The following is a 21,364-nucleotide window of genomic DNA, read 5'->3' on the forward strand; positions in this document are numbered from 1 at the left end:
TGACAATAACTCAAGCCTCTGCTTAGGTGGAAATCACAATTTCAGGCTGACTTGGAAAATGCTATTTATTTCAAGTAGATTAATATCTGAATATAAAAACTATGATGCAAATCCTTCTAATGTCTTCAGCCTGAGTAGCTTCACTGGGTAACAGTCTTAGTCCAACTTAAAAAAAAAGTACTGAATTTCCTATGACTAGGATTCAAAACTTAATGTGTGTGCAGCCATCAGCAAAGCAATTTCTCTCCAAATATTGAAATTCACATTGAACGCATCTTTCTCTGAAATTCTGCTTAATTTCTATTTAACAATTACCTAAATCTAAAAGATCTTGTGATTATTGAGCAGAATCAGGATTTATACTAAATCAGTGGTTCTCTGCAGAGGGTGACAGGAGATATTTGACAATGTCTGGAGACATTTTTGGTTGTCGTCACAATTTGGTGGGAATGTGTGCTACTGGCATCTATAGGTAGAGGCCAAGGATGCTGCTAAATACCCTGTAACGCACAGGACAGCCCCTCCACACAAATCTAGCTTCAAATGTCAGTAGTGCTGAGGTTGAGAAACCTCTAGACCTTTAGATGGATACAGAGATGCAAGTGAGCTCACGTTTTAGTAAGGGACTAAGGGGTTTCTTCTTAGTCATGTCTAGGAGGATAGATATATCCACATCACAGGGTTGTTTACAGTTAAGGAAATCATTGATACGTATGGGTGTAGAAATGTGGGACTTACTAGAAAAGGGGTGAACTGGGAACATTGAGGACGATGTAGATTCGAGGATTTAGGGTTGATGGAGTGGTGGAGGAATCTAACTGGTTAATGTAACCTAAAGCTGACAGGTGCTGGCTGGAACTGACTGCAGGAGATTGAGGTGAGTGCTAAGTAAACAGGCAGTTTGGAGCCCCTCACTACCAGACAATTCAGGGAAAACTGATAGCCCTCCTTGCCATGAAAGTGAAGGAGAGTGTGACATAAGTGAATTTGTCATAAATTATGACCAAATAGTGTTCTTGGGGTGTGAGATGTTTCTACAGGGGCTGGTTCACTGCTGTCTTTTTCATGGCATCATTTACATGTCTCAGTGAAATGTCACTTGGGTTCTAAAGGAACCACAGGCTCCAGGGAAGGTGGGGTTCTCCACAGGGACCTCAATCAGCATGATGCCACATAGGATAAGTTACATATGAGAAGTACAAAGCATTGGGCAGGGGATCAGGAGGACTCCATGGAGGTGACTGGACCTAGAAGAGGGGACAGGAAGAGGTCAGGAAGCAGAAAGACAGGAATGAAGATACAGAGCCAGGAAAGAGTTTTCAGTCTATAACAAATAATTTCACTCTTGGGCTACTCACTAATTGTTCCATGCGTTAGTTTTGTAACTTTATGAGTTGTTGTATTAGTCTGTTCTCACACTGCTGATAAAGACATACCAGAGACTGAGTAATTTATAGAGAAAAAGAGGCTTAATGGACTCGTAGTTCTACATGGCTGAAGAGACCTCACAATCATGGCAGAAGGCAAAAGGCACGTCTTACATGGCGGCAGACAAGAGAGAATGAGAGCCAAGTGAAAGAAACTGCTTAGAAAACCATCAGATCTCATGAGACTTACTCACTACCAAGAGAACAGTATGAGGGAAACTGCCCTCATGATTCATTTATCTCTCCAGCTCCCTCCCACAACATGTGGGAATTATGGGAGTTCCAATTCAAGGTGAGATTTGGGTGGAGATATAGCCAAACCATATCAAACCATAGTGGTTGTCCATTAAATATTGTTCTTAACCTTATTCATTGTTCTAAGGCTATTCTAGTTATGGATTAAGATTCTTATTCTTTCTTCATCTTTGAACTTTTGTTGAACTTATATCTGGTAAGAAATATTGTTAACAGCAGGGACCATGTTATATAAAATCATCTAGGATCTTGTTTTAAATTAATTAAAATATTTTGTAATATTTGATACATTGAAAAGAATATGTAGCACACTTACAGAAGTTATGATGGAATATTATAATAATACAACATATAATATAATATAATATGACAGTATAACATACTAATGCCACATCTTCCTGTTGGGCTAATCCCCTGCCTTCTGCTCAGAAACGTTAATTTCCGAATTTTGTGTTTTTATTGTCTTGATTTTTACAGTGCAATTTAATCACATATGTATCTCTAGGATATTTAGTTTTTATTTGTTTTTAAACTTTATAAGAATGGTTTCATACTCTATGTCATCTAGGCTCTGCTGGTTTTCACTGAATGTTACATTTCTAAGATTAATCTTTGTGGGTATCATTAATATGTTTTTATTACTATATGAAATTCAGTTGTAAGATTATTTCATCATTTATTTATCCATCCTCTAGTCAATGGATATTTGGGTTATTTCCAGATTTTTGCTGTTTTGAATAATGCTGCTATGAATATTCTAGTATGTGTAGTGGTTTCTTTATATATGTATATATTCATTTATTTTTTACTCAACTCCACCTTTGTAGAATATGTACATAGTTTCTTTAGCGAAGTGGCTTTCAATTTTTTCAAAAAACTATAATCCAATAGGACGTATACACAAATACCTCTATGCATCTCTTCGAAAACTTCAAGAAATAGTATTTTTCCCTATCAACAATGAGTGATAAAATCTAGTCCATTTTTTAAAATGCTGGTTGAGATCCAATGAATTAGTTTCATTAGTCATTTCTACCTGAGGTTTGGAAACTAGCCTAGGTTATATACTTTGTTGTGGAGTTGCTATGTCTTATACAAATTTCAACTTTACAAGATAATGGCAAATTATTTCCAAAGTTCTTGAACTGAATATTTCTACAAATTCTTATTTTTCACATTCTTTTTTTTTTTTTTTTTTGAGACGGAGTCTCACTCTGTTGCCCAGGCTGGAGTGCAGTGGCTGGATCTCAGCTCACTGCAAGCTCTGCCTCCCGGGTTTACGCCATTCTCCTGCCTCAGCCTCCCGAGTAGCTGGGACTACAGGCGCCCGCCACCTCGCCCGGCTAGTTTTTTGTATTTTTTTAGTAGAGACGGGGTTTCACCATATTAGCCAGGATGGTCTCGATCTCCTGACTTCGTGATCCGCCCGTCTCGGCCTCCCAAAGTGCTGGGATTACAGGCTTGAGCCGCCGCGCCCGGCCATTTTTCACATTCTTATCAACACTTGCCAATCCAGACCAAATTTAAGTTTTCTATAAGAAGTCTATTAAGTTAGTAAATTATATGACTATATTTTAATCATTTTTATTTGTGTTCTAATTTTATAACTAAACATTTCTGACCCAACAAAGTGCCAGTGTTTCGAGAAGACTGGAGAATGCTGAGTTGTCCTGTATTCTGATTGAGATTTTACATAGGAATGTCTTCACATTGTCTTTTCTTAAAAGTACTTCTTGCTTATTATTCTCTTTGCTTTGCCTCTCAAGGTTACAACTATTGATCTATCTCAGTTGTGGCTTTGTGCTGGATTATTTTAAAGTTAAGCATCACTGATAAGTTATCGGCTTAGTAAAACTTAAACCTACTGAGAAAACAGCGCCATCGTTCCTGATGTAGTCTGACCCATTTCACTCAGAAGACTGGAATGTTTATGGACAGTTGGTGATGTCAACTTTAAAGCACAAAGGATGGTTAAATTTATACAAGCAGGGGGTTTAGTGGAAAGTTTTGGTTGATTTTGTCAAAATGTTGTTTTTAATATCTGAAATGACACAGGAAGAACTTAGTGTAGTTAGTTTGTGGGCTTTGCCATAATTTTTAAGGTTGAGAATGTCTTTCCTAATATTTTCTTTGAACTTGCTAGGGTGGTGCTTTGGTAGGCTGGTGTATCCTTTCTTGGTTTTTGCTGTGTTTCGTGACTCCTTTGCACCTAAAAATCTACTTGTTCATCTACATTCAGTGACTAAACTGACATAGGAAGAATTTTTGCTCTGCATGATGACCGACTTCATTATTCATGGGTATCCCCCATGACTTTGTAAGGTTCTTTCCTTACATTTGACCTGAGTGGCTCCAGTTTAAGTTTTCAAGTCAGTGGTACCATGAAGCCTAGTCACCCATTAATACCATTTTATGTATATTTCAACAATACTACCATCGTTGTTGACAAAAATATTTCAACATGGTCTTGTACTCTGTCATTTTCTGTGTGTTTTTCTGGCTTGAGAAGGTACAGAGCTCATTACGATGGATGAGCTCACCCTTACTCCAGGACAGATTCAGTTTTTGGTTTTGTTTTGTTTTTAATTTCTGAAATTCTTTCCCAACCTTAAGAATCCAAACTGCAGATCTAAAGAAGTGCTTGTTTGTGTGGTGGGACTGTAGCATTTAACAGATGCCAGATGGAAGGAGCAGATAAATGATAGTGCAGCAGGATTAGGGCTCTAATTGCTGTCATTTCCTCAGTTACACCATAACTACATTTTCAGACTTCCACCTGGAGAAAACTGTAGCAAGTTGGATTAGCCCAAGCTTATGCCCTAGGGTCCATCCAACTCTGACCTAGGGAACAGGGAAGCTGTCCTGTGGGTGCCAGTTACAGATTCTGGGGCTTACCGGGCTGGGTGTAATGAAGAAAATACATTCCTTCTGGCCTGGCCCAGAAGACTTTTAGACTCTCTACAATGAAATCACTCTATTGCCACCTACATTTAAAACAAAAACAAAATAAAACAAAGCAATACGTCTCCCCCCTTACCTAGTAAACCATTTACTAAGGCCAGAAGTAGCACCTCCCCAATCTTTTATTACATTTTTAAGACTCTGAATATTTGAAGCAGGCTAATGGCATCATATCCTTAGAGTTCTTATTCCACAGGCAATGGAGATTTTCAATCTGGGAAAGTATAGCTCATGGCACAGCACCCAGTGCATGGATAGACTCTCAATAAATACTTGTTGACATTCAATCAAAGAATGAATGAAAGTGTTGAGAAGTATGTCAGGATGGCTTCCCCAAGGAGGTTTTAAAGGGCTTTTTAGAGATACTCTCTACTCCTAAGCACAAGGAAAGATAGTAACTTGTTTTTAGTAGGACTAGGCAAAATGGCCATTCATTCTTCTTAGGATTTGTATTTCTCAGAGGACCAAAGCGGGAAGGAGGAAAAGTGAAAGATCATTTGTTGGGTTTACTACCATGAACTACAGGCTGGGGTGAAGTTAATAAATTTTCTGATAAGCTCCATAAAAGTGACTTGTGAGTTAGCATATGAGAGATTCTGAATGAAAAATAGGGAACGTTTTGAGCATACTCTGTATTCTGTGTGGTATGTCTGTGATGCACTGTTGCTGCTCTGCCACCAGCTCACATTCCTCCTGTTTTGGCTGAACAGCATTGATTTTGAGAGAGAGATAGGGGTCATAGGGGTGGGGAGAGGGGAGAGTGGGGGTTGAGAAGGGGAGGGAGAGAAGGCACGGGTGCATGCATGTGTGGTTGGAGGGGAGCTCATTTCTCTGGTTCCTAAACAGTCATCAGAGTTTAAAAAGGGCATCCAAACTCTCTTGAGGTGACTTTACAACAATGAGAAGAAAGTTGAATGTGTCTAGTTACCTACAAAGCCAATTTTAAACACCTACTTTAAACAAAGAGAAATATCTCTTCCAGATTTAAGCTAAGCTTTTCCACCTGGGTATCTTCTGATATTTAGAAAAATACAATTTATCTGTTTTCTGAAAGACATGCTGGGAACATTGAAAAAAACTGGTTCATTGACTACATCAGTAAAATATTCTTTGCTGTATTATTTACCAAAAAGCTGGAACAGTTGTATAATTCTTAAAGTTTTAAGGATGCTTGGTGTTTTGATGGGCAAAGAGTTATAAAGTGTCTTCAAAACTAATTTGATTTGTTTTACAGTTTGCTTAACAGTGATATTCTTCAGTGCCCTTCCAGAACATGTAGATGAAAAGATAAGCACAATACATTTTAAAAGTTAGGATTATATTTTGGAAGTAGAAATGTAAATGAGATCTCTTAATTTTACTAAAGGTTATAGATTTTTTTTCTGACCAAAAATTAAATATGCCTTTAGAAAACAAAAAAGAAAAAAAATTAGATATGCCTTTCGAAGTAAAATTAGCAGTTGCACAGCAAGAACTTGGTGTAAATGTTTATTGAATGAAAGGATATTTATTCCTGAAAGAGCTGTCTGTGAATCAAATTTTTGTAAATTGAATCATATTTTTACATGTAGTATGACTCATTTCATAAGACAAATAATCTTTCCTAAGTTTATTTTTTTGATAAACTCAGATTTTCATGGGTCAGAATTGCTGGAGTAAGGACACCATATGATGTTGCATAAGATCTGGTGTATTCTTTTCGAGGTTGCCAAAGTATGAGAGGTTTGGTTCTTTTTAAGGGTACTCATTATTTACCAGATGATAAACAATTCAATGAAAATAGATATCTAAGGATCTACATTTTGTAATTGATAAATCATTCGTGCTAAAATAGTTGGCCTTGATTCTGTTCTCCTTGAGAATGTGGGACGTTTTATAAACACATTAAGAGTTACAAATAGAGTAGGGAAGGAAGAAATGATTTCATTGTCAGTAATGATATAATTTTATGTATACATAACATTTCAATCAAAGCACTCTAATAAAAATAAAAAAGCCTGTTAGAGTGAGATCTATATTAAGAATTGTCTTTAAGTAACATGGGCTTCTTTCTTGTAGCCATATTTGGGTTCTACTGTGAATTAAAGGCCCATTTTTCTTTTGTTTTCTCGTTTGTCTGCTGAGTTCTGGTGATTTAATTAAAGTTTTAGGACAAGTACAAGTAGGAACTGGTGATGAATGGATTGTCCCTGTTAGTAAGGTGGTCACTACCTGCTGTCTAACTGGAAAGTGCAAGACTTATCTTGAGCATGAAAGAAACATGGGACCACATTTTAAAGTAATAGCACACAACTTTCTGCATGGATACAGGAAATCCAGTGTTCCTGTGGTCTTGACAAGAGCTGGACCAAAATATGTGGACACCCCAGAGACACTAATCATATCATACTGCCTCAAAGCATTTTGAGCAAGGGTGGGAAAAAATGAATCCTTGCTAATAAAACGTTTATTCAGGAAGAAATTCAATTATGATTTTTCTCCTGAAGCAGAATCAGTGTTTGGAAAAATAGTGGGCAACCTATTTCCCACGTTTCTGCAGTCCTCTTCTCAGTTTTCTATTGTGATTTTTTTCTGACTTGGGAGGCATTTTTCAGTTGCTATAAAATGCAAACTGAAATGTCTTTCACCCTTCTCCTCTGGCCACATTCCCTTTCCAAAGGCAATGAATGTGGTCAGTTTCATGTGCATCCTCTCTGGCACGTGGAAGTGTTTTCCCTTCCTCTCTAAGCTATTATATTAAAAGCGTTCAAAAGCCGATCAAGTTGATCACATCCTTTAGTAAAGCACACAAACACTCTGTATTCCCATTTCAGAATGTCTCCCCACTCCCTCACTTCCAGGTGCTGAGTGTCATGCATATCACAAAACAGATTTAGGAATGTTGCTTTTTCCCACTTGAGAGCACCACCTACTTTCATTATAACGTGATCAGTGTATGATTTGGGAGTTGATTGCAGTGATATTTTTGCATCTGTTATACATAAGTGCCCAAATACTTGCCTGGCTCTTCTGCCTCTTTATCCAGCTCTGGTCACCTTCTCTTATCATAAAGGTGAAAAGAGCCCAGCGGTAAACTGTATTAGTCCATTCTCACACTGCCATAAAGAAACAGCCTGAGACTGGGTACTTTATATAAACAAAAGAGGTTTAATTGACTTTCAGTTTCACATGGCTGGGAGCCTCAGGAAACTTACAGTCATAGCAGAAGGTGAAGGGGAAGCAAGGCACATGTTGCATGGTGGCAGGAGGGAAAGAGAGAGAAAGGGGAAGCGCCAGACACTTACCAAACAACCAGATCTCACGAGAACTCGCTCATTATCACGAGAACAGCAAGAGGGGAATCTGCCCCCATGATCCCGTCACCTCCCACCAGATCCCTCCCTCCACAAGTGGGGACTACAAGTCAAGATGAGGTTTAGATGGGGACACAGAGCCAAGCCATATCCGTAACCAACGCTGCTTTCAGGCTGAACACCCTGAAACAGCAGTGCTCATTTATTCTGAGTAGAGCTCCTTTTTCTGGAACTCCTCAGAGTGGGACCCTTGCAGTGGCTTTGTCGTCAGCCCTGGCTGACAGGCTCCTGTTGGAGTTTGTCTTTTGTTTTCTATGCAGAACACACTTCTGCTTTCCCACACTGTGGCTGCTTCCCACCTTTGCCTTGCTCCTCAGATCTGTCCCCCTCCTCCTGCCTGTCTCACTAACTTCTCTGCGACCTTGGAGTTTTCAGAGGGAACCAGCCTCATCATCCGGTGACCAGATAGACAAACCTGCCTGTGTCTGCTCCCGTTTATTCCTCTTCCCTTCTGTTGTCCCACTTGTATCTTTTGCCACATGCATCTCTCCTTTTTATGGATAATCAGTAAAATGAATAAGATTCTCTCTAGAAGCCTCATCTTTAAACAAAACACACTGCACTGACCTCACCTTCCCAGTAACTACTTCCTCTGCCGGGTCTCCCAGCTCTCACCTGTCCTTCTGCATTGTCTTCTACTTGCTCCCCCATCTGATCTATTCTCCATATAAGCAACTAGGACGATCACTTAAAAATGATCAAGTCGGCCAAGCGCAGTGACTCACACCTGTAATCCCAGCACTTTGGGAGGCCAAGGCGGGCCGACCACCTGAGGTCAGGAGTTCGAGACCAGCCTAGCCAACATGACGAAACCCCATCTCTACTAAAAATATGAAAATTAGCTGGGTGTGGTGGTGTGCACCTGTAATCCCAGCTACTCAGGACACTGAGGCAGGAGAATCACTTGAACCAGGAGGTGGAGGTTGCAGTGAGCCGAGATCGTGCCATTGCACTCCAGCCTGGGAGACAGAGGAAGACTCCATCTCAAAAAAAAAAAAAAAAAAGAAAAGAAAAAAGATGAAGTCAGATCATTTAACTTCTTTGTTTTTCAAACCCATTCAGACTGGACATGGTGGCTTATGCCTATAATCCCAGCTCTTTGAGAGTCAGAGGCAGGAGGATCACTTGAGTCCAGGAGTTCAAGACCAGCATAGACCTCCTCTCTCCAAAAAAAAAAAGAAAAAAAAAACCCATTCAAAGGCTCCCCTTTGCACTTTAGATAAAACCCATTTTCCATATGCTGCTTTCCAGCTCCAGCAGGACACTCGTGTCTTCCCCTCCTGCCTCACTTCCAGCCACTCACACCCTTGCCCACTCTTCCTTGGCCACAGTTTTTCCTCCAGTTACCCAAATGCGTGGAATTCTCTCCATCCCTGTGCCACCCTCTTGGCATTTTTCTCTGGAGGTCTCACTCTACAGCCCCTAGAGTGGCAGCACTTTCTTGTCCTCTTGATCTCATTGTCACCTCCTCAGGGGGTCTTCACCAGGAAGTCCAAGCAGGTCCCTGGACCCACAGTCATGTTTGTTCCTGCATAAGACTTCATGACTTGTTAATATTTACATGTTTCATATCCAAACAGTTTCTAAGCCCTATATGGACAAGGGCCATGTCTGCTTTGCTCCCCGCTGGGCAGGGCCTGGCACATGATCGGCATTCATATCAGGGCCATTTGCTGAGATCTGTGAATGACTGAACGGAGGCTGACATGCAGCTCAGCTCAGGTTTGTCCTTTCCTTTAGGAGACAGAGCCAACCTCTCTGTTGTGTTTCATGCCCCTTTAGAGCCACAACGTTTTGGAGACTGAGGAGATCTTAGAGGGCTTCTCTCTCACATTTCCACCATTCAGGCTCCATCTCCCATCCTCCTGCATTTCAGTACAGCTCAGGCCCAGCCTTGGGGTCAGGGGGTCTTTTGCTGTCCGTCTCGGCTTGTCAGGGGATGCACCCATGTTGCTTTCCTCCCATGTCCTTTGGGAGCGGGATTATGGTGCAGTGGCTTAGGGTGTCTGGAGCCAGACTTCAGGGGTTTGAATCCTGGCTTACTAGTGGTGTGACCTTGGACAAGGTACTTAATCTCTGTGTACCTTGGTTTCCTCACATGTCACGTGGGGTTAATAAGCACATGCAGCTGTGACAGTGATTCAGCGAGTAAGTGTACTTAAGGCATTATCATGGAGATAGTCAATATGTGTTGGTCATCTGCCTGTCTCCCCTCTACCTTCTCATGATTTCCATGCATTGTAGTCCTTCTAGGCTCTTCCCAGCACCCGCGTAGTGAGAATAGTCAGCTACTCTCTGCAGTCCCTTTAGCTTATTCCCTTCTCACTCTTACTTTCTCTTTTTCCCCTTTTTTCTAATTCAGTGTTGTTGTTGTTGTTTTAACCTTTTGGGGGTCACAGGCTCTTTTCAGAATTTAAAGAAGAGTACCTATGGACCGTTGCCTTAGAAAAACCCAGTATTTGTACAATCACCCAAAATGAGCAATTCAAATGTCCACAAATGGCTTGGAATCTCTCTACGGCCCCCTGGATAGAACTCCCATTACAAACAGCTGAGTTTCTGTTGTCTTCTTTGGTGCTGTGGGCCGAAGGTATTCCACCCAGAGAACTAGAACTGACCCTTCGTGGATATCTAGCTCAGAATACAGCTAGAAAAGTCGCTTTCCAGAAGATGAAATCATGATACCTTTTCTATATGTATCCAACCGCATGATACTGAACTGGCATATGCATAAAGTGATTATTTATATCTTATAATACAAGTTGTGATTGCTACTCATTTGGGGCATATGGGAATGCCAGGCTAGTGTAAGGGAGGACAAATGTGAATTAAATATACGTGTGTATGTGTGTGTGTGTGTGTGTGTAAGCCCAGTTCCTTCTCAAGTTGTACAGTATAAGACATGTGTGTGCCAGTGGTGATGATAACAGCCAGCTGTTTTCTAGATAGAAGTCCTTTTGGACGTAGTTTTATACTTGTGTGTAAAGTATAAAGAAATTATTGTAAAGTAAAATAAGCATTTATTATGGCTGTATTAATTACCAGTGTACAAAAAGTGCTGCAGAAATAGTCTAGATAACAGTGTTTCTTGGAGGGGGTTAAATGTTCCTTCAGCAAAAGTGTTCACTTTCTAAATTGGTTAGTAAACTGTTGTATAGATACCGAGGTATACTTAATGCTGGTCATGGATTAGAGGGTCAAAATTCATAAGCTTGAAAAATTAAAAGACAGAAACAAATAAGGAAATCATGATGTTTTATCGTAGTGATTGTTTCTGGACTAGGCCCTCGCAGAACAAACATGTGCTCCCTGACCCCCTGGGCTGACCACATTGTGCAGCCTGGTAGGTGATGGAGGCCTTGGCCACATTGACCCAAAAGTAGTGCCAGTGAAGGATTGCTCAAAGGTTCCATGTGCCCAGGGCTTAGGAATGCTCCATCTTAAAGGGTATTTTTTAAATTGTATCTTCTTCAGGATTAAAATCACCGACTGAACCTTCCAAGGAGATGAACTGAGTGGAAATAATCTTCAGTAACTGCTAATGGGAGCTGGATTTAAAACCGTCAACTTAAAATAAAAAAAGCTTATGTCTCCTGAATTGTTACCCAGCCGGGTAAATTGTTTTTTACTGTGGAATTATGTGCACTTAAATCCTGGTGTATGCATGTGGTCAGCACTGCTTTTCTTTTAAGTGGGCTTGTTTATTTAAAAGACTCGAAAATGAGAAGTTGTTTTCTTACTCAGTTGGGGTTTATTGTAAAACTCGATGCCAGAAAAAGAAAAAAGTACTGTTTTTGTGCTGCGAGTGTGTGAAGTGTGTCCTTTCCAGAGAAAGGACAGTCATGGTGTTTTTTTCTCTCTGCCCCAAAGAAGGAAAGCTCTAAGGACCAGCAGGACGCTTTGTGGGGGATCTGGGGTTATGAACGCTAATCACGCACTGACCAATGGTTTCAAACACAGGAATGCCCAGTATGTGTTTTTACTCTTATTCCGTTGCAGTAATACAAATACTACTAAAATGAAACAAGTAGCTGGAGAGCAAAGTGGGAATTGGTTCGTGTTGGTAGATGATACTTGCTGTTAACAGGGTCAATTTGATGGCCGTGTCGGAGCTGTTCTTTTGCCCTGCTCTGTGCTATGCAGTGTCATGAGTGAAGGTCACGCTCCGACTGCTACGGGTAGTCCCAGTAGCATCAAAGCAGCTGAGCAGGTCTTGAGATCCCATGTGGCACATCCAGCCAACAGCCATGGAGTCATGGACCCATCTCCCAAGCAGACCCTTCCCTGGAGACTGAGCCTTGTCTTAATCTGCAAATGAGGAGGGAGTGGGATCCAGAGAGACAACACGACTTGCCTAAGAGCACACAGTTGATCTGTGACAGGGATACACGATTTTCTTACAAAAGTGAGACTATACCACACCAAAAAATCTTAGAAAATTATCCTAATCCACCACAGTTTATATTTTTATTTTTTGTTATTTTTATTATTTTTCAAGACGGTCTCCCTCTGTTGCCCAGGCTGGAGTCCAGTGGCACAATCATGACTTACTGCAACTTTCGATTCACAGGCTCAGGCGATCCTCCTACCTCTGCCTCTCAAGTAGCTGGGACTACCTGTGCACGCCACCACACCCAACTAACTTTTGTATTTTTTGTAGAGATGGTGTTTCATCATGTTGCCCAGGCTGGTCTCAAATTCCTGAGCTCAAGCCATCTGCCTGCCAGTGCCTCCCAAAGTGCTGGGATTGCAGGCAAGAGCCACCATGCCCGACCAGTTTATTATTATTTTTTTAACTGTGATTTAAATCCTTTTAAGTGCAGCCTAGTTATCCTCTCAGGAATTTTCCAGACTTCCCGCCCCCTCAGGTTTTGCTCACTTATTGTTTGTTTCATTCTTCTTTGCACTTTTTAGAAATGTTGTAACTGAGAGAAATATTAATCGCCCCTCCTCCTATTTTTGCAGCCAGTTCTTTTTTCACTGAACACTCTGAAGGTGCTCTGTTTTCATTGTTATGGTGAACCTGGGCCATGGAGTTATCAGGAGATGACAGTAGGTTAGGGCTTAGAGTCTGTGGGCATTTCAGTGCTCTGACAATGGAAAGCTCTTCGGAGCCAGGTTGACACAACTGAACAAACTTGCACTGTTAATGTCAGGGCGATGACCACCTGGAGACAAACAGGGAGGCCCTTTGTTCTCCTAGTGGCTAAAACATTATAGGAATGAGAATGAATAACCTTTATGAACCCTAGAGTGCACTGCCTGGACAAATAGAAACATCCTAGACAAGGGGACGGGGTCTCTGCCATCCAGACCGGAGTGTAGTGGTGCAGTCATAGCTCACTGCAGAGTCAAACCCCTGGGCCCAAGTGATCCTCCCACCTCAGCCTCCTGAGTAGCTGGGACCCAGGCTGTAAGCCACCGCACCTGGCATGATTCATTTTTTACACTTAATTTTTCTATTAAAAATATGCCAAGCATACAAACAAGCATAGAAAATACTATTTTGAACATCTGTATACCCACCAGTCAGCCTCATTAAAATCTTTTTGATATTTTCTATTTCTAGCCTACCTGGAGGCCGCTGTTAGGAATTGGGTGTTTATCACTCTTGAAGTTCTGCATTTAACTCTTCCGGGCCTCCCTCAATGCAAGGGCCTGCGTTTAATGGGACAGGATCGGTATCTTGCAGCAGTAAAAGCATAGTTTTGGAACTGTCGTGAGACCACTATAATGATTTGAAATGTGTCAGTGAGATTGGTCTGCAGAGAGCTGAGGTGTTTCAGACCCTAGATTCATGACTAGATGGCAATTCCCCAAGGTATGAGAAAGTATGGTGGCCACTGAAGGTTACTCATCAAGGTAAACCTCAGACAGTTTCAAGAAAAATGTATGGTTTAGGAGCAGTGCTTTTCAAACTTTTTTTGTTGTAACCCAACTTAACAAGTACATTTTCCACTGTGACCCTGGACACATACACCCCCCCCCCGGCCACACACACACACACATACACACACACACACACACACACACACACACAGCACATACTTCTGAATGAAAATTCTTAATGAAATGATTATTATTATACTTACTATTTTTGTCAGCTGCTCTGCAATAAAGTCTATTTTGTTTTCTTGTTTGTACAAAAGCTGCTTTGTCCCAGTACAGTTCACATGCCATTGGTAAATAGGCACCCACAGTTTACAAAAATGAACCAAACAAAACCTGGGTTGGGGAACCGTTTCTTGTTTCATGGAGCAAAAGTTTCTAAAAGGTGTATTTGGTTTAACTCTGCCGAGTGGTTTTATAAAACGCTTTTCTCTACGACTGACCTCAGCTTAAAGATCTATGCCACAACTTACTGACAATGAATCCCATGTAAAACTAAGCAGAATTCACAACTCTTCTGGGGTTCAGGTTATTCTGTCATGAGCCTTCTCCTTAAAGCTCCTAACCCTCTTCAGCCATTGCTTTAAGGCAGCCTGACTAGATTAAGTAAATAGAACTTGAACACAGTGACTGAACTATACTTTATAAATTCATGATTGTTAAGCCACAAAAGCAACCTTTCCAAACAAAACTGAGCGTAAGTCAAACTGCCAAGCGAAAAAGAGCAGCTGTGGCGCTCTCATCTCTCCCTTTTGTCATAGTTTATCTCTGTACAATGCCAGATGAGGAATAAAGTGATGTGATTATTGCTTTATACTCATTAAATCTCATCCGTTTTTGTGGGACCATACTGCCATCCTCCTCACCTGAGGTGCCCGGTAATGATCACCCTAGCAGGGGGTTCTAAGGCACCTATGTTCAAAAGAAGTTTGTAGAATTGGACTCAGAAAGATACAGCTTGCCATCCCGGGAAGCAAAGGAAAAGATTATATTTAATGCTTATTAAACAAACAATTGTTGGAGACTATGAGCTACATTGATTCCAATAGCCCAAAATACTTGAGTCAGCTTGCTCCAAAATGTTACCAGCCAGCCATTTTAAACATTAATGAGGCGGCTGGTTTCTAAAATCTGGAAGAAGGAGGAGGTTTTGTTTAAGCCAACTGTTTCACAGAAGAGGAAATACAGTTCTACCTCAGGAAATTTAAATAAGACTGCTGAATAACTAGGAAAGAACATCTCCTGTGGATGAGAGGGCAAAGAAGAATTCAGCTGATTTTATACCAAATAACAAACGTGACGGCTGTGCTTTCTTGCATATGTATTTGTGTCTGTGATAGTGTATAATTTCTAGAAAAGCAGTTATCAGGCATTTGAGTTCTAAAAATTTCCACTTTTAAATATCGTCGCGAACAAAGAACTCTTCTCTGGGCTGGATCTATTAATTTTTACCGTTTTAAAAATTGAAACTAAGAAATGTAAAAATATTTATTGATTCATTAAAAACTATTCTATATTAACAAAATATTTTTATTTAAAACATTGTTTTCAAAAAAGTTATTGAGAAGAGTATTACTGTTTTATATTACTGCAAATCTATTTAATACTTGGTTTAATAAATGGCACCTAGATTGTCATTATCTGTTTCTCCATGTACTCTATTGTGCTATGTTGTTTTGGTTGAAGTGTGTAAAGAGAAGTTGGTTCACACAAATAAGTAATTGGAAAAGAGAGAACCTCATAGTCCCCTTAAAAGGATCTCAGGGACTCCCAGGGATCCTTGGGGCACACTTTGAGAGCCACTGTCCTGAAAAGTAGTTTGGAAGACTGTGTTAAGTGTGGCTGTCCAGGAGTGGTGAGATTATTCACAATCCTGTTTTTTTTTTTTTTTTCATTAGTATTTATTTTCTACAAGAAGATGGATTGCTTGTGCAAACTAAAAATGAGAAAGAAAGAACATATGTTGAGGGAAGATTATGGGGGCCCTGGAAAAGCCCAGGCAGAGGAGTTTACACTTGGGAGACCAAGGAGCCACTGTGATTTCTTAAATGGGAAAGTGCTAAGAGCCGTGTTTGGGAGTAAGTGGATTAGAATGGAAGGAGAGAAGGGGAGATGCTACTTCAGAGGAGTGGTGTGGTGGCTCAGACCTCAGGTGTGGGCAGAAATGGAGAGAAAGGGACAAACTCCAAAGACTTTGAAGGCAGAATGACCGGAGACCTGGATATAGGGAATAGAGGAGAGGGCAGAGTCAAAGACAACAGTTTTCAAATTAAAACATTTGAAGAATGTTTCTTCCCTTCCATCCAACTTTGGGGCCTGGTTCTGTTGCTCAGGTTGGAGTGCAGTGGCGCAGCCTCGACCCTCCTGGGCTCAAGCGATTCTCCCGCTTGAGTAGCTGGGACTGCAGGTGTGGATCACCTTTTTCTATCCAACTTCAACTTTTTCTGAATGTTACCCTGATTAAACTAATTGAAGTCTTGTGTTTTCCAGAATTGGCCAGCCTGTTCAAGGGCTTAGGAGAAAGTCAACACACTTCCCAACCTGAATTGGTTCTAGCCGCTCCCAGAAGAACGGGTGGGTTGGTCCCTATGCCACCCTTGGAGAGCTACTTGCCGCCCACTTTGCCGTGAAGGGCTGTGTGGTTCCCCTGCACGCCGGAGCCTGCTGTGGCCCCTTATGCACTCCACCACCCCCATCAGCTCCCTCTTCTCCTTCACCAGCCCCGCAGTGAAGAGACTGCTAGGCTGGAAGCAAGGAGATGAAGAGGAAAAGTGGGCAGAGAAGGCTGTGGACTCTCTAGTGAAGAAGTTAAAGAAGAAGAAAGGAGCCATGGACGAGCTGGAGAGGGCGCTCAGCTGCCCGGGGCAGCCCAGCAAGTGCGTCACGATTCCCCGCTCCCTGGACGGGCGGCTGCAGGTGTCCCACCGCAAGGGCCTGCCCCATGTGATTTACTGCCGCGTGTGGCGCTGGCCGGATCTGCAGTCCCACCACGAGCTGAAGCCACTGGAGTGCTGTGAGTTCCCATTTGGCTCCAAGCAGAAAGAGGTGTGCATTAACCCTTACCACTACCGCCGGGTGGAGACTCCAGGTGAGTCGTCTTTACCACGTCAAGGTTTATTTTCAGAGTGAAGGGCGTGTGCCCCATTGATGGAGAATGACGGGGTACCAGCAAACAGGGACCTGTCCCAAAAGAGAGAGAGAGGAGAGGGAGGTTCAGTTTTCAGGGACTGGTCCACATTTTTGTTTCCTGGAATGAGGCAAATGTCCAATCAAAGAAAGAAGGTTCCCATGAAACCATATTCCTGCCTGGGATGCCACAGGAACACTCAATCTGAAGAGAATCGCAGTAAAACCCTGTTATAGCCAGTGTGAAGGAATGAAGGTAAACTAGCCAGAAAAATCTAGAAAGAAGATACTTTCAATTTGATTTCATTATGCTTGTAAGCTTTGTGTGATTTTGAAAATGAGGCAGATGACTAATCAAAGAGAGAAAACTCCCATAAAAGTTTTATTTTGAGGTATCTCGGACAAGTTGACATAATCTTTTACCAGTTCTTGGGGTCCTGAAAGGTTTTTAAAATGGCCTTCATAATGATGAGCTGTAAAAATTAATCATCATCCTCCCCACCTCAAACAACTGAACTGAACTGTAGTAAACTGAACTAAGGTGGGATTTTTGGCTGCTACTTTGTTCAAGTTCAGGTAAATAGAAGGTATTTTGTATGTAGGTCTGAAAACAGCCAGTGAAAGAGTTGCTGGAAATCATTCCAGGCAGTTATTTTGAAAAATGGTTTTAAATACAGATAGGTACCACTTAATGATGGAAATACATTCTGAGAAATGCATCAGTAGGTAATTTCTTCCTTGTGTGAACACGCTGGAGTATGGGATAGCCTGCTACACCGTTAGGCTATGTGGTGTAGCGTGTTGTTCCTAGGCTACTAACCTGCACAGCATGCTACTGTACTGAATACTGTAGGCAATCCTGACCACAGTGGTATTGAATGTATGTGAACAGACCTAAACATACAGTATCATAATCTTAGGGACCACTGTCTTATATGTGGTCCCTCAACAAAATCGTGATTACACAGTGCATGACTGTATAGGAAAGTACCTTTCTAAAACCCTTCACACCCCTGTATGTGTGTGTATGTATATTTTATATATGTATGTGTGTGTTTTATATATATATATCTGTCTATCTGTATTTCCCCCTTCTCTTGGAGAAGCCGGGTGTTTATCTTTGTTCCTTCACACTGGCTATAACAGGGTTTCACTGTGATTCTCTGATTGTTTCTGTGGCATTCCACACACGAACACAGTTTTACGAGAGCTTTCTCTCTTTGGCCATCTGCCTCATCCCATGAAACCAAAGCACTGACACGTTAGCTCATGGAAATTGCCCATGTCCAATGAAGAGATGGTCCCGTCTACATAGGCAGGTTCAGTTAACCTTAAAACAGTATCCAATAAGTGACTCATGCCCAGCCTACCTCAGTCTTAGCTAAGTGATCTTTCCAGCTCCCAGAACTTAAGGAAGTCATCTACCTGTGTGTAGATGCCTCCCACAGCCCATTCAGGGACTGAGGCCCTGGATGAGAAGGTATTAGAAGGTTCCACATGCTTGGCAAATCTGATGTGTTTCCCCTAAATCCTGGAACGAGTTGCTTTCCTCCCTCCTTCCCTGCTTCGTTTTGACTCTCTTCATTTACTTTAAAAAAAAAAAAAAAAAAAGTCAATAATGTCTACGCTTATAATAAAATGACTTGATTCCATTTTGTGTTTCGAAGATTTGAATTACATTAAGCATCCAAAATATGCCCAAATGGAAAAATGTTCATTAAAAAACCATTTCTCTCTTCCTGAATAATGTAGTTGTAAAATGTAACAACTTGTAAGAATTATCTTGTAAAATGTACCTGGTTTTCTTTTGAATATTCAAAAGCCTAATTTTAAAGAACTGTTTGACATTTTAGTTTTTCATGTTTTTTGTTTTTTGAGACAGAGTCTCGCTCTGTTGCCGGGCTGGAGTGCAGTGGTGCAATCTCTGCTCACTGCAACCGCCGCCTCCGAGGTTCAAGCGACTCTCCTGCCTCCGCCTCCTGAGTAGCTGGGACTACAGGCGTGTACCACCACGCCCAGCTAATTTTTGTATTTTCAGTAGAGACGGGGTTTCACCATGTTGGCCAGGATGGTCTCCATCTCTTGACCTCGTGATCTGCCTGCCTCAGCCTCTCAAGGTGCTGGGATTACAGGTGTGAGCCACCACACCTGGCCCTTAGTTTTTCCTGTTCTGTAAGATTCTTTTAGGAATGATGGTGTGAATGTTTTACATATGGTAAATAGATTTCATTTTATCATAATATAGCTGTGAATTTCCAGAAGGAAAGATGGGTGTAAAGATTATATTAATTTAAGGTAATAGTTACAGTGGTTTTTCTTCCTCTTGTGATTTTTTAATAGAAAAAGTAGATTTTATATCTAGTTAGCTATCCATATTTAAAGTAAATATTTTAAGAATAATAAAAATGTTAACGTTAAACAAGTTTGCTGACTCCCTATTTATCATAAAGCTGAAGTTTTGCCTTTGAAATCTCGTTTTTTGGCCATCTATTGTAGATACATTGAAGGCTGTGTTCCCATTTTCTTTGCATCCACACATCCACTTCAATAATTGACTTCAGTGCTTTCCGAGTTATGTGTGGTGAGGGATCAGTTTTTATTTTTTTAATTTCCAGTCCTTCAAACGAATACTTTTATAGTACAGACAAATTATTAGGCAAATGAAATTTTAAAAAGACTTAGAAAATATAAGCCCAATTTTAAAAAGTATTTAAAGAAATATAAACTATAAACTGTGAAATTGCTGTGAAAAGTTTCTAAGCACTAATTTCTTCACAGACTGGTCCCCAGCAGTTGGCCAAGGGTCCCCAGTCCTCAGACCACACTTTACCTGGCATGGTTCTGGTGGAAGCCATGCAAGACTGTTGTGGTACATGATGATTTTACTCCATCAGGCCGGAGGTTATTTCAGTAGTGTAATTTCTTTTTTATATAAAATATTCATATTATATCAAAACCACATGACTTTTTTAAAAAAGACAAAAGTGTTTTTTTCCAGCCCTGCTTTGCACCCCCATGTGCCCTGTAACTCCTTCTGCTGTTTCCTCCTGGGTAACACTGAGATGTAAACATAGCATGGTATTTAAAAGTGGCATAAGATCGGAATGAGTGTCTATAAGTGCACTGTCGTATTTACAAGCAGCAGTTGAGATGTAGAAGTGGAATTAAGAAATTAGGGATAGCTGTGTTTTTGAGTGAAAGTATTTAAAAATATGTTCTGTGCACATATAAGGCAACTGAGCCAGTCAGGTCAAATAACAACTAGAATGAAACCATCAGTTTTCTTTGCAAGCATCCACTGGCTTTGATTTTACCCAGATGGTAAAAATATATTATCAAGATAGTTGTTTTGATAAAGGAAATGTATCATTTATTTTCTCTGGGTGCCTCAGATCTACAGGCCATGAAGAAATAGAAGTCTCTACATTCAGACGGATAGGAGGCATTATATTTTTATCAGTGTTAGGAATACACCGTAGATATTTTACATTAAAACTGAAGTCACAGAGATTACTCAAATTCTTCTTCATAAAAAATGAGTGTTTATTTGAACATTGTTAACGTTTTGATGAAGGGTCATTGACAAAGAAGCCACACGCATTTGCTGTATCAACTCCTCACTTCAGACTACTCATGAGGCACATAATCTTTTATTTCTTGCATAGTTGTGGAATATTAACACATTAAAGGAAATTTAATAGTTTATTATCCATGTCACTGTTTCATGGTGATGTTGAATGTTTGTTCTCTGGTGTCATAAGGCTGCATATGTATATAAATACTAGCTTGTAAAAGGGGAGGAAATTATTTGTTTCTCTGTCACCCTCACTTGTAGCAATTTTAGTTTAAAACCTTTCATTTACCCTTTTGAGTTTATTTTCTGTCCATGTAACTGAAAATTACTGCTTGTTAAGAAAGAGAGAGATGTGTGATGTCAAAGGCAGATGGCAGACTTTGGGGTTAATGTCACTGTTATTGTTATTGTCTGTTTATTCCAAACATTTACCTTCTTTAAGACCTTATTTTTTAGAGCCATTTTAGAACATTTACTTTTTGTGAGTTTTTATTAATACTTGCCTATGACTGACAAATCAGTAGTGTGATTAGAACCAAGATCTGTCCTATTTATACCCAGAGACAAACTCTTTTAAACAATTCTTGCTTAGTTCTTTTGTATTTCTTTCTATTATTACTAAGAATTATGACAGTAACTCTAGATAATACATGCTTATATATCTATTTCCAAATTTGTGACCTTTAGATATCATTGACTCTCTAACATAAAAGATGAGGATTTCACTCACTTATTTATATTTATATATATACACATACACACATTTTTTTTTTTTTTTT

At 40.5% G+C, this 21,364-nt stretch overlaps 1 protein-coding gene across 1 annotated transcript in view; it reads left to right on the forward strand.

The window, feature by feature from the left end:
- Positions 1-21,364, forward strand: part of SMAD9 (SMAD family member 9) — a 75,827-nt gene that overhangs the window by 22,892 nt on the left and 31,571 nt on the right. Inside the window, exon 2 of the mRNA XM_011943013.1 lies at positions 16,376-16,973. Coding sequence (XP_011798403.1) covers positions 16,562-16,973 — 412 coding nt within the window. The 5' untranslated portion in view covers positions 16,376-16,561. The remainder of the gene's footprint in view (positions 1-16,375; positions 16,974-21,364) is intronic.

This window comes from Colobus angolensis, unplaced genomic scaffold (genome assembly GCF_000951035.1).
Source record: "Colobus angolensis palliatus isolate OR3802 unplaced genomic scaffold, Cang.pa_1.0 Scaffold214, whole genome shotgun sequence".
Classification (NCBI taxonomy): domain Eukaryota; kingdom Metazoa; phylum Chordata; class Mammalia; order Primates; family Cercopithecidae; genus Colobus; species Colobus angolensis.